The sequence below is a fragment of the Echiichthys vipera genome (genome assembly GCF_963691815.1).
Source record: "Echiichthys vipera genome assembly, chromosome: 11".
NCBI classification, from domain to species: Eukaryota; Metazoa; Chordata; class Actinopteri; order Perciformes; family Trachinidae; genus Echiichthys; species Echiichthys vipera.
In genome coordinates, this window is record NC_139836.1 from 9,100,857 (window position 1) to 9,113,474 (window position 12,618).

General features: G+C 40.4%; 1 protein-coding gene across 1 annotated transcript in view; it reads left to right on the forward strand.

Moving 5' to 3' along the window:
- adgra1b (adhesion G protein-coupled receptor A1b) overlaps window positions 1-12,618 on the forward strand; it is a gene marked incomplete at its 5' end in the record, with an annotated part of 178,159 nt that overhangs the window by 58,739 nt on the left and 106,802 nt on the right. The window contains 2 exons of the mRNA XM_083922752.1: window positions 2,293-2,454; window positions 2,776-3,009. Of these exons, the coding sequence (XP_083778878.1) occupies window positions 2,293-2,454; window positions 2,776-3,009 (396 nt within the window). The remainder of the gene's footprint in view (window positions 1-2,292; window positions 2,455-2,775; window positions 3,010-12,618) is intronic.

Consider the following 12,618-nt stretch of genomic DNA (forward strand, 5'->3'; position numbering starts at 1 on the left):
TCCTTTGAAGCACGTTTCCAAAATCTGACACTAATTTAAACGGATAGTTTGGAAATTTTAAAAGAGGGGTTGTATGAGAGCCAGTGTATCACCTACAACAACATATTATCATGATTAGGGCTGGTATAATATCGTATGAAAAGTTCTGCACGAAAATTTGTAAGATATCTTACGAAATGGCGAGTGGAAGTTGCAAGAAGGGGACAGACCGGAAGTGGACCGCAACAGTTGCTTTTGGTATCGGTTAGGATAAGGCAACAAAACTACCATGCTGTGACCGGTTTTAGCCTACAAAGGGTGATGGTTAGGGTTAGAACATCCCTAGAGCATCAGAACATAATGCTCAGCAATGGGAAGTGAACCCTGCTTGCCTGGGTGTGAGTTGGGAACCATCCACCACTCTGCCTTCATAAGTGGTCTACTGTCCACCTAAAATCAGTGTAAGTGTACACTACATTTAGAATATTTTCACTGCTTTACTTTTCTCTGTTTAAAGTTACACTTAGAAACATCCTCTATTCATATTATTAAATAGATATTGATTTTTTTAAGATGGCTTAAAATGTATATAACCATTTCCGTGGGATTTTCACCCGAGAAAATAAATTTTTGTGATTTTCATTATGCTGCGTTTATCTGAGTGTCATGGGTCTCTGGGTAGCTTCAGCATTGTCTTAAAAATCTTTGATGGCATGGGTGTTTTCCTAATCCAAAACACACTTTTTCCTACAAGCACATGTTTGGGTGATTTTCACCCAGGAAGAAGGTAAAGTAGGTTTTGGGTGGATTCTGACCAGGGAAAGTGTTACTTGTGTACCAAAGGCCACTGAGCCTTCACCAGGAATGGCTGGATCAAACAACAGGTTTCCATCTTCATTATTTTTTTTGTTCTCAAATTTCTAATTCTTCAGTAATTTTGGAGAATCTTTATATGGTCCCTTCATGATGCTTTTCTTTCATTTTGTGTTACATCACACAATTTAAAATAAAAGAACACCACTCTACTTTTTATTGGGTGTATTATCTCGGGTAAAAAGCTCCTGGCGTTAGTGACGGTGTTTTGAATTTGAGCGATAGTGTTCTAGGGTTAACTGCTGTTCTCGTCCATAACATTAGATTTATTAGCTCTGTGCCTGTCCTCCTGGCGGTTTCTTAAAACTGGGGGCGTGCAGGCTGCCAACTACTGTAGGTAGAATCCATTTAAATATAACTACTGCACTTATATTTTCAACTGCTAAACCTGTTCTGAAAGTATTCATGCATGTGCTCGTTCACAGTTTTCTGAAAGCATGATTTGTTGCCGATGAGGTTTATCAAGAAAATTGTTCACTAGCTCATCTAAAGGTAACAACGAAATTCAAGAGCTGTAACTAAAGAAACATAAGAGGACACTTCAGAGGCCCTTAGCTAGATACGGCAGGAGTTGCCTAAAATTACATGGCAACATGGTGGCGTTCTGGCCTTAATCCTTCAATCGATTCCAGACAGCTTAACTTTTCACCTCATACATTTTCCTCTTGCCCATGGCGGCGTTGGACCTGAATGGCAATTACGGTTATGAAGATGCATCTCTTTTTGGGCAAGCCGTGTGTTTTACCTTGAGTGAACTTCTCCTCTGTCTGTGGCCTGAGGCTGTCAGAGGGCTTTGCGTCACATTGAAGGTCAGGTTGTGTGAGAGGAAGGGTGTTGAGCTTAGTCAGTGAAAAGAATCAATATTACCTCTCACTTGTCCAATTATTCATCATAGGTCACCCGGGACGAGATATTATTAGGGAATGCTTAGAGTTTTATCATTCCTAAGACAATGCTGAGGAGACCACCCTCATTCATCCAATAAAGAACAGTTAAATGAAGCAACAATGAAAAGTACAGTAAGTAAATAGCGAACTGCCATCCCAAGGAAGCGATTATGCCCCATTGGAGCTACTAATCTAAATTAAATCTCCCTATAATGAATGAAGCCACCATTGCCTCCCTCACAATTCTGACTGGAGATTATAAATGCGCCTGTTGTTGCGGATATGATTGATATACATGATGGGTCTGCTTCTGTGTGTGTGTGTGTGTGTGTGTGTGTGTGTGTGTGTGTGTGTGTGTGTGTGTGTGTGTGTGTGTGTGTGTGTGTGTGTGTGTGTGTGTGTGTGTGTGTGTGTGTGTGTGTGTGTGTGTGTGTGTGTGTGTGTGTGTGCGTGCGTGTGTGCATGTGTGTGTGTGTGTGTGGGCTTTGCGCGTACAGTTTGTGTAGTTGTGTACATGGGCCATTTGCATACGTGTCTACTTGTGTTTCTGCAGCTCGGGGACTATATATCAGACATCGCCAGTAACATGATGCTAGTGGAGGAGCATATCCTGTGGATGGCGCAGAATGAGGCCAGAGCGTGCACTCGCATCGTCCAGTGTGTGGAGCGCATTGCTGATCTAGCGCTGACTGGAGACAATCACGTAATTTCTAAGGTGTGGAAGGACTTCGAAACAGTAACACCCACACTCACGGCCACACTCCGTCAGGGTAAAGGTCGATTATCTGACTAAATGTCCTATAGCTTTACCTTCTTCTTACAGCCCAGAATAATGAGAAGTTAAATTGGCTCAAGCTAGAACAAGGCGAGAGAAAGATAAATTGCTTCCTTTGTTTCTTCTTGCTTCCGTCTATTTTTTTTTTCCTTTTCTGCTGTCGCTTGGGATAAAAGCATCTGCTTAATGACTAATATTAAAATCTCTTCCGCCACCATCCAACCGTTCCCCCTGTCTACCCCACTCCTCTAACCCCCCCAGGTATCTGCTAACATAGCTCTGGAGGCCTTTCTCATTCGGCCGTCTAACTTCCTCGGCCTGTCCTGTACGGCACTTCAGCGGCCACCGTCAACTGCCAAGTCGCCCCTTCCTGACAGCCACTCCCGCACCGACAAGGACACGAGCAGAGAGCGTGATGCCGTGGGGGAATCTTTGCTGAACTTCAAATGCCACACTGTCAACAACAGCGGCTCACCGGCCAGTCAGCTCAGCAAGGTAAGGCACAAGTTATTAAATGGTGTGAAACTTACTAAAATATGCCTTTCCGTTCTTCTGCTCAGCTATGTTGGTAAAATCTACCGAATCGAGGCTGAGGTCAGGAAAGAGTGTTCTCCAGTGGTCTCTTTCTCGCTCCCGGCCTGATTTACTCAAACACTTTAGTATATTTTGACTTTGTGTTTAAATGCCGGAATGAGAGAAGATGAGGAGAAAGACAGCAACTGAGAGAGAAATAAAATATGAGAAAAGAAAGAACAGCTTGTGCAGCAGCTCGTGGGCACAATAAAATGAACTCTCCAACACCACACAGTTGAAGCATGCAGGACGGATTACCACCTGCCCTCAAGTCTGTTGTTGCCTTTTTGTCTCAGAAAGAGGACACTGTTTGGTTTGTTGGCAAGCCATAGATAACCTGGTGATAGGTGGGGTTGTAGTGGGGGCAGGGCCTGCACATAAAAAGGTAATTTGGGAGTCAGTGAATGCAGGCCACTCCCATGTGATGAATAAGATGGCCTTGCGTCCATGTCACTAAATCAGCTCGGCCCCACCACAGCTCCGGTTGTGACTGTCCCAAATGACAAATACCACGTAGACAGACGAGGGGCAGTCTGCATGTGCAGACAGCAGGCAAAACATTCAGCTCCCCTGGCACTGAAGTGGCATAGTTCTGCAACATTTGAACAGTTTGCACCCTCCAGCTATTCACTCCGCCAATGAAATCATCAGTGTGCATGTGAGTGTATCCCATCTGTGCACGTTAGTGTGTATCAGCGGGTTAAGAGTGTACGGGTGTGTGTTTGTCGCAAAGTCTGTGAGCTTATTTCATTTCCCTCATCTTCTTCTTCTTCGTCTCTGTGGTTTTGTTAGCAATTACAGCACTTAGTTCTAGCCCCAGGCTGTGTGTAAAATGTGTGCATGTATGTATGTATGCGTTTCTGAAAGCTGAGCTTAGTCAGCTGTATCATGGGAAGGACAATACTGCAGCACCAGAGGCCACTCCACAGATGTGCTCAAACTCACCACTTGATGATTTCCAGATTGACTTTGGCAAAAATTCAGGCAAATGTGGAGAAAACATTTTTCTTGGTTAACAATGAGAACACGTCTCTATGCCTGCACTGCATGTTTTTGACAGGTTTTTCTACACTCACAAGTTGAAGTGTGTTAAAGCTGGGATGTTGGGCACAACCCTGAGTCTTGGCACTGTCTGTCCTTGAGTAGCATACTTGAACATGAAACTCCCAGTACAATGAATTCATTTTTTTTACACAATAAAAATAAGAGGATATGGTGACACTTGGTGCACTCCAAAACTTCTAATCATTGCCTTATCTTGAGGAACAGTTTTTCTCTTGAAGCTGAGAAAAGATTCATAGTTAAGAAAGAAAACTCCTCTCTGGCTTCTGTTGCGTGCAGGGTTGTTTTAGTTAGTTAATTATGAAACATTTGGTCATTTCATTGCACAGATGAGGTTTGTATACAGTAGTAGAGTGAAAACAAAACATATGAGTATTATAATTACTGTACAGTGGGTTCTATTTTAGATATCGTTCTACACATTATCATATTTATTGGGAGTAGCCTTTAGAAGATTTGCTGTGGTTGTAAATGGTCAGCAACAATACTCAGTGATGCTCAATTGGTACTGTTGGGGCTTTTCCGCTGCATGGTATCACTTCAACTTGCCTCTACTCTACTCGCCCTTTTTGCATTTCCATTACAAAACATGATACCTGGTACAGTACCCGGTATCTCGTACTATTTTTGGTATCAACTCTCTCGAAGTTCAAAACAAGTTGAGACTGAGAATACTTAAAGGTGACATCAACAGATTGCCAGCCGCTGGCAGTTTACTTTTTTTTATCATACTGGATTATTCTGAAACATGTTTCACCTTTAAGCATCTAATATATGTCAGTAAACATTGCTAACCTTTACAAATTAACTTAAACATAATGGAGACATATCTGAAAAAAGTCCAAAAGTTTAATGTTGTTGTAAAATTACAGTGAAATAAAAAATGAATATTTAATTGGGCAACAAGCAACGAATCAGACCCTCGTGTATACCTCTGCCCTCCTCCTCGGCATCCCGTGTCACTGCCACCACAGGCTCAAGCAACTTTGCAACGAGCGTACCATCGGAAACACACACATACATAGTATAATACTTGATAGCAATACCTTGCAATCATTACAACGTTGTACAATGGACTTTGAATGTACAAGCTAGCTAGTAATCTAGCATAAGCAAGCCTCTGTTAGGCCTTCTCTGGCTTCTCCAGCTTTGTCATTGTTTGTGTGTAGAAAACAACGTCACGGCCCATTCGTGCAGCCGTGCTATGACGGCCCCACACACTTCGAGGAGGTACTATGATAAACTCAATTGTAATGGAAAACGTTATATCTTCCTCCAAAACTGAGTGAAGTTGACTTGAGTTGAGTAGAGCTTCACTGTGCAATAGAAAAGAGCCATAAGATGCTCAAAGTGTGCCAATAAAATATCACCCACACCAGCCTTAACCGTTGATACAAGGCAGGATGGATCCATACTTTCATGCTGATCCTATATGAACGTTGCAGCAGAAACTGAGACTCATCAGATTAGACATTGTTTTCTCCAGTCATTTGTTGTCCAATTTTGGACAGCCCATTCCAGTTGTAGCCACAGATACCTGTTGTTAGCGGACAGGAGTAGCACCCGGTGTGGTCTTCTGCTGCTGTAACCCGTCTGCTTCAAGGTTCAAAAGTTCAGTTGCTGTTATTACGGTTTCTGTTGCCTTTCTATCAGCTTGAACCAGTCTGGCTTCTGCCATCACCAAGGCATTTTCACCAAGAAAACTTGTTGCACATGAAAATCCCAGTAGATCAGCAGTTTTTGAAATGCTCGAACCAGCCCGTCCAACATCCACGCACCACAAACCATGCCGAGTTGAAAATCCCTTGTTCTTCCCTGTTCTGATGCTTAGTTCGAACTTCAGCAGATCGGCATGACCATGTCTTCATGCCTGAAATGCATTTAGATACTGCCACATGATTGGCTCATTAGATATTTACCGTCACATGACCCAGTTTCACTTTGCATGCATCAATTCTGCCTGTAATTGCTTTTTTATTCAAGTAAGGCAAATTCCCCGGTGTTTGCAGGTCTTACGGGAATTGAGCACATTTGTTATATTAGGGGTTTACCATCTTGTACAAAAAAAATTAAGATGTGCTGTGAAATTGCTTCTCCAAACAATCACTCATATCCTGGCAGCAATATCTGTATCTGTAAAGTAGTGGTATTATGTATACATTACTGACTTACAGTAAGGCTCTGATGGAGGCAATAACTGTATCACTGGCGCTGGCAGGGAGAAATCACAATAGTAGTAAGGTAAAATATAAGAGGCTACAGCCATAATGTATCTCCATTAAGTTAATCTTGACTTAACAAGGCATGTTGAATAAGAACATCACATAATTTAATTACCTTATTCACAGCAGGAGTCCGGAGGAGTGCTTGTAGGTGGCGACACACATATAATTTCAATCAGACTAGAAAAGGTGCCTTACTTGAATATTGCTAGAGTATGAAACAGTAAGCATATACACATATTTGAGGATGATACTTTAATAAGATGTTATTGTAGTATCATTCACAGTCCACATTAAAAAAGTGATATCATTAGAATTAATCTTATCCACTTGAGCTTAGATTGCTGCTATCATTCTGCAATTTGGCATTTATTTCAGTTGGGAAAGACATTTTTTGTGGCACTGTTGCAGTTAAATATATAAATGTATATATATATATATATATATATATATATATATATATATACATATATATATATATATATATATATATATATATTTGGTTAGTTTTTAGAAAAGAAATCTCTCGAAAGGTCAGTTTTTCGGCATGAAATGAAGAAGTGTAATACTATTTCCACCTCATTTAGCATGCAGAATGAACACAGATTGTCCTCCCTGGGCGATCTCACTCTCACACCTTCAACTGCCCAGTTTCCACAGTTCCTGCTCCTCTGGAGCAGTTGTGGCATGAAGAGCGGCGCCCTGCTTCAAAGTACTTTAATGGTAATTGTTGAGGAACACGAAAGTGACTTCAACAGCCTATAAAAGGGTTCTAATATATTCAAGGTAACACCACCTTGCGACAATATATCGTTCTATTTCTCCCTCTCTCTCTCAATCTCTGCAGTCCACAGGGCATGTGGGGAAGACTGTGTCTCTCATGCCGAATACAACAACATACACACACAAAGAATACATATCCAGTTCCTTTTGTGCTGTGTCATTTTCGGGACAGTGTTGACAATGATGAGACTGCATCAATGAAATGTATGTGCATTTTTTAATTCTATAACACTTCTACGGTTTTCTTTTTGACCAGATATGTTTAATTTACTATTGCACATGTATTGAATTAAAAAGGGCCGCACTGGTCAGCCTCATAGCTAGAGGGTTCCCGGTTTGAATCCGGGTTGGGGTCCTTCTGTGTGGAGTTTGTATGTTCTCCCCATGTCTGTGTGGGTTTCTGCGGGTTCTCCGGTTTCCTCCCACAGTCCAAAGACATGCATGTGTTGGGTTGATTGGTGACTCTAAAGTACCCATAGTCTATCTATCTATCTATAATACATACAAGTTCCTGAGACTCTCCTGATGACTTCAGTCCTTTACTGCCTCAACTATAAAATTACTACCCCACCACAATATTGTTCGTTTTGTTTTTTTCTTTCACATACATGCGGCAATCCTGACAAAACATGACATATTTGTGATCAAACACAAGCCATCCACGACCCGTGAGCCATTTGGCATTACATTTTCTTTGCGTCATTTCGGTACAGCGAAGGAAGTACTGCCACAGGGATAAATGTAATGCCTGATATTGTACATCACCGGCCAAACTAGCTTAATTTCAACCCACATTTGGCGGGTTGGCGAGTGTTAATTTAGAACCCTGATTCTAACCACTGGGTCGCCGACATGGCCTGGAATTTGTCACTCAAAGGTGTGCTTCAATTAAAGAAAGTCAAATCTAAAAGAAGGGCTTAACGAGTTATATAAATGAATTTCTTTGTGCACTATTGCTGCTTGGTTTCTGTTGTGGAAGTCTCAGATATGTCTCAGACAGAAAACAAAACTCTGTTGTGTTTGGATTAATAACATCACCTGCAGGACCACACATCTCAATGAATTTCACTCCCTTCAGGAAGTATTGTTATGTCTGGCGGTCCCAGTGCTGAAGTACTCGCTGTGATGTAATTGACATTAACAGTTAAAAGGTATGAAGAAATAATTACTTCAATATGAAGAGAAGTAAAAAGTCTGAATTCATACTTTGTCTGGTCAATCAGCAAGATGACAAGCAAACAACTTTCAAATGTTTGTTTTCTGAATGTAGTTCTGATCGATCGAAGCTATGCTAACATTTTAGCTGCTCCATCAACAGTATACACATCATTTTCAGAATTTAACGAGGTAACATTTGTTCAACTTCCTCACTTACCTTTCTCGACTAATGCTTCTTTTTCGGTCACAATCACAGATTGTACAGATATAAAGTAATATAGAGCTCTGGGTGCCCTCAGACAACTTCCACCATTTCTGATTCAACAATGTCAGGACATCAAAATAATCTAAACACTGATAAGCTTTTGCGACAGTGTCACAGCAATATCTCACTCGAGTTGTGACTATGCGAATAAGGCGTTTTTTGCGTGTTTGTGTGATTTGGGCCACCTGCCACTAATTCACATCCATTCTCGTCTTTCCGTTGACCTTGAATGTATTTGGGTCGCTTAATTTTCAGGACATGTGGCTATATATATGCATATATATGCAATATTAGGAGTCTTTGGTGATTAGATGGTTATGGCATTACTCATACAATAATATCTAGGCACAGGTGATGGTGAAAGCAGCTGAAGATCTGTATGGATCTGTTTAGAAGTAAGCTGGAGCAGGATTTCTAATTAGTTCACTGGACAGCTGGTTCAGATGAAAACGGGAGAAAGGGTGGAACAAAACCAAAAATGGTAAGAGAAAGGAACAGTTTTAAAATTGGACAGTAATGAGACGATTGGCCAACAGACTTCGAGGCAAGTGTGAACACCATCAGTCACCTGACTGAGTTTAAAGCATGAAACTTAGGATAAAAATCGAAGTAAAAAGCGTAATCATGAAGATGTTCTGGATAGACCTTCTGCTAAGCTTCATATTGACAAGAAAACTAAAGCTACCTCTCGTTCATTAATGCACACATTAATTTTATATTATGACCCTACTCTCAGCAAATCAAGAGTTTATATAATGTAGTTGATGATGCAATATACTGAAATTAAATAAATCATCAATTTTAATTGCATAATGCAAATGTCAAGAGTCAGTTAAGCGGTGAACATCTGACTAACGTTGTGCCATAGCAGTTGAGGGTAGGAATAGCCCAGATTATTCCTGCTTTATAGGCTGCAGCCTGCATGATAAATGAGATCAGTGTGACCAGAAGTGCTTTGTTTTAGGGAATAATCTATATCTGATTTTAATTGTATTTGTTAAATGTTGATTCTTTAATTAACACCATGTTTCTGACTAAAGAATTGGATCCCGTTTAATCAACATTTAATGCCTTATTGAACTCATGCTGCTGATGTTGACATGATTTACGTTAGGGTTTTCTGCTAGTTTTCTACAAACTCTGTGTGAAGAAAGTAAGGATTTTTCAGTATCTTTAACCATCAAGAAGTTCACACTATGACATTAATATCGGCTGATATTTGCCTTGTTCACTACAATCAGTCTATCGGCAAATAAGATTACATTCACCAATTAAGGTGGCCGAAGTTTGGGAAATCAGGAAGAGATGCAGCAGTGACATTATGAATGGCAAACAGAAACAAACCTCCTTGACTAGAAATGAATAAAGAGACTCTTGAATGGAAAGTTCAGCTTCAAAGCCCTGCCAGATGGTTCTCTGGACAAGACCAAAGTAATCTGCATTTACTGTCCATGTGAATTAAGTTGCCACCTGAGTATACTGAATGATACAGCATACAGCTGATGTAGAGAGCCCTCTTTCCCCTGCGCGACAAACTTCCATCAGCAATAGCTAATTGGGTGGCTTAACTTGCAGGCTGATTAACATTGTGGAGGACGAGGGTCTGCTTTAAATAATTCACATTGCATCCAATGACTGCATGTAGGAATTGCATCGAATCAGCATATTTTTGAGCATTCAGTACCTTTGAGGTTATTCTGGAGAATATTGTGGACAGTATATGTCATTGTTGTGGATTGTTGCAATAACAATAATAATAAACATAAAAAGCGTAAAGCAAGCATGTTTATCCACTGCCATACTGGTAAGAGTATTACCAACTTGTAAAATATCCTTTTAAAGAAATCTCTCAATCCATTTGCATTAGGCTTTGTATTGTTAGAAACCTAGTCATTTTTTTGTATGTTCGTGCATCATTCCCTCAACACTTCCTGCTTTAAATGCCATCAAAATTATAATTTTGTGTCATTTGAAGCAGGAAGTGTTAGAGAAACGGGCACTTTTCAACCAAGCCTATTACGCTAAAGACCTTTTACAGATCAGTGCATGGACCTTCACTTGCCGCAACTAACATCCGCCATCTTACTTGGAGGCTAAGCTAAGCTGGTGAAGTAACGACAGTGGTGAAAGGTACTCAGTCTGATATGGTAGAAGGGAATTTCGAAGATCTGGTCCTCAAATCAGGTCTTCGTGGTGACCCTTATGAGCTGCAATGTAGAAACGAGCAGCTGAAGCTGATGGGAGGAACGGGACGCGTCTACTGCAGCTGCTACAGCCGAGGCAGAATATGTTCCTATGGGCACCAAATTAGAAATGTATGAAATGTAGGTCACATTTAGAACAGATGAAAAAAATTGCCATTCATTTTCTATTATTTACAAGGTAACTAAGGACAATCATGCGATTAATCATGATTAAATATTTGAATCTATTGACAGCCCTAGTTAAAAGATAGGCTTTTTAAGCCGTTATTTTTCCCAAAAATATTTTTTCATGTGAAAGGTTATATTTAAGGTTGTTTGAATGATTGACTTTGTACTGAGTGACTTTAAAACAGTTCAGTTATTGCTTTATAATAAATGTTCCTTTATTTACAAAACAAAATACAAAACGAAAATTGCATCCGCCAAATATTTTTTTAAACATCGGTATGTGTATCCACTGCTTCACAATGGGTGCATCCCTAGTTGACACTGCAGCTGCAGGTATCTCAACTTTTTCCAACACATACAGTTTGAAGCCTTGTCTTATATCTGAATGCTCAAAGCATCGAGTGCAAGTGTTGCCATGACAATAAGTTCATCGCACATCATTCAATTGAGACAAATCTCACAATTGTGGGTCTCACAGCAGGCTGCCTAAGCCAGTGTTAAGTTGGAGGATGAAGGAAAGCTGATGCATCAGCTAGTCTTTAAGAATATGAATGTAATTAAAACCAAAACGGGCATGTGTTTGAATGAAGCAGGAGTATATAGATGTAGTAGGATATATCACATTAGATCATCTGGGGTTAAAAGACTAATCCCAGAATGCTTTCATTCGGCATTAAGAATGAAGGAACTGTTCCTTTCTTTCCCCAACAAGGAAGACGCTGTGTGTTCAGAGTGCAAGCTCAAAACATTTGGTGTATCAGGAGCACAGAAATAAAAGCACAAATAGCACACACAAACACAAACACAAACACAGACACAGACATACTCCCCTATTACTCATCAATCAGCCTGTCTAACACTGCTCAGTTTAACAGCACACTGTGAAGGTTGCAATAGATACCAAGCATCACCGCCTGTTATTGAGCAAAGGAGACACTACAGAAATAGATCATAATCATGATTCTTTTGGGGGTTTTAGAATGTTTATCATGTTAGTATATGGACAGTTAATTGTCAGATTGTAAACTGTTGTTGAAATATATATACTTGACTTATTGTTACTTGGCTAACAGTAAGAAAGGCTTTTATAGACTAGCTCCTAATATTCTGCAGACTTCACCATAAACCTGTCTCCTTTTCCAGGCTCTTCCCTCCATCCTCACATAACTGACTGACCGACTGACTGAGCGATCTGTTTTCAGGCTCATTCTGCTAGACACTGTTGAAGAAATAGATTCTTCAATAAAGATCAACAAACAGGATCAGCTTTTTCTCCGTGGTTTATTTTGCCAAAGCATTTTCCTCTGCAGACAAAAATACGTTCATCCCTACATCCTCACAAAGTTAGAGTCTAGTAGGAATGACGATGTGCCAAATCTCGCATAGTCTTTTAGGGAGAGGGACAGGACGCAAATAGCCTTGGTTGGGTGACGTCTTTAGACCAAACAACAACATGCCTTAGACATTACAATTCTGAACATTCTGAACCTCTCTCCTCACAAGCTCTCTAACACAGGGTACAGATGCACAAACATGCCAATATATCATCATGAGTTAGTTATTTGCATTATCCATTAAGAAGGTGAGACAGAGGAGACACTGAACTGTGTCTGACCTGACAAAACTATGATTATGAATTACAAATATCCCAAATTCCCACAACAACACT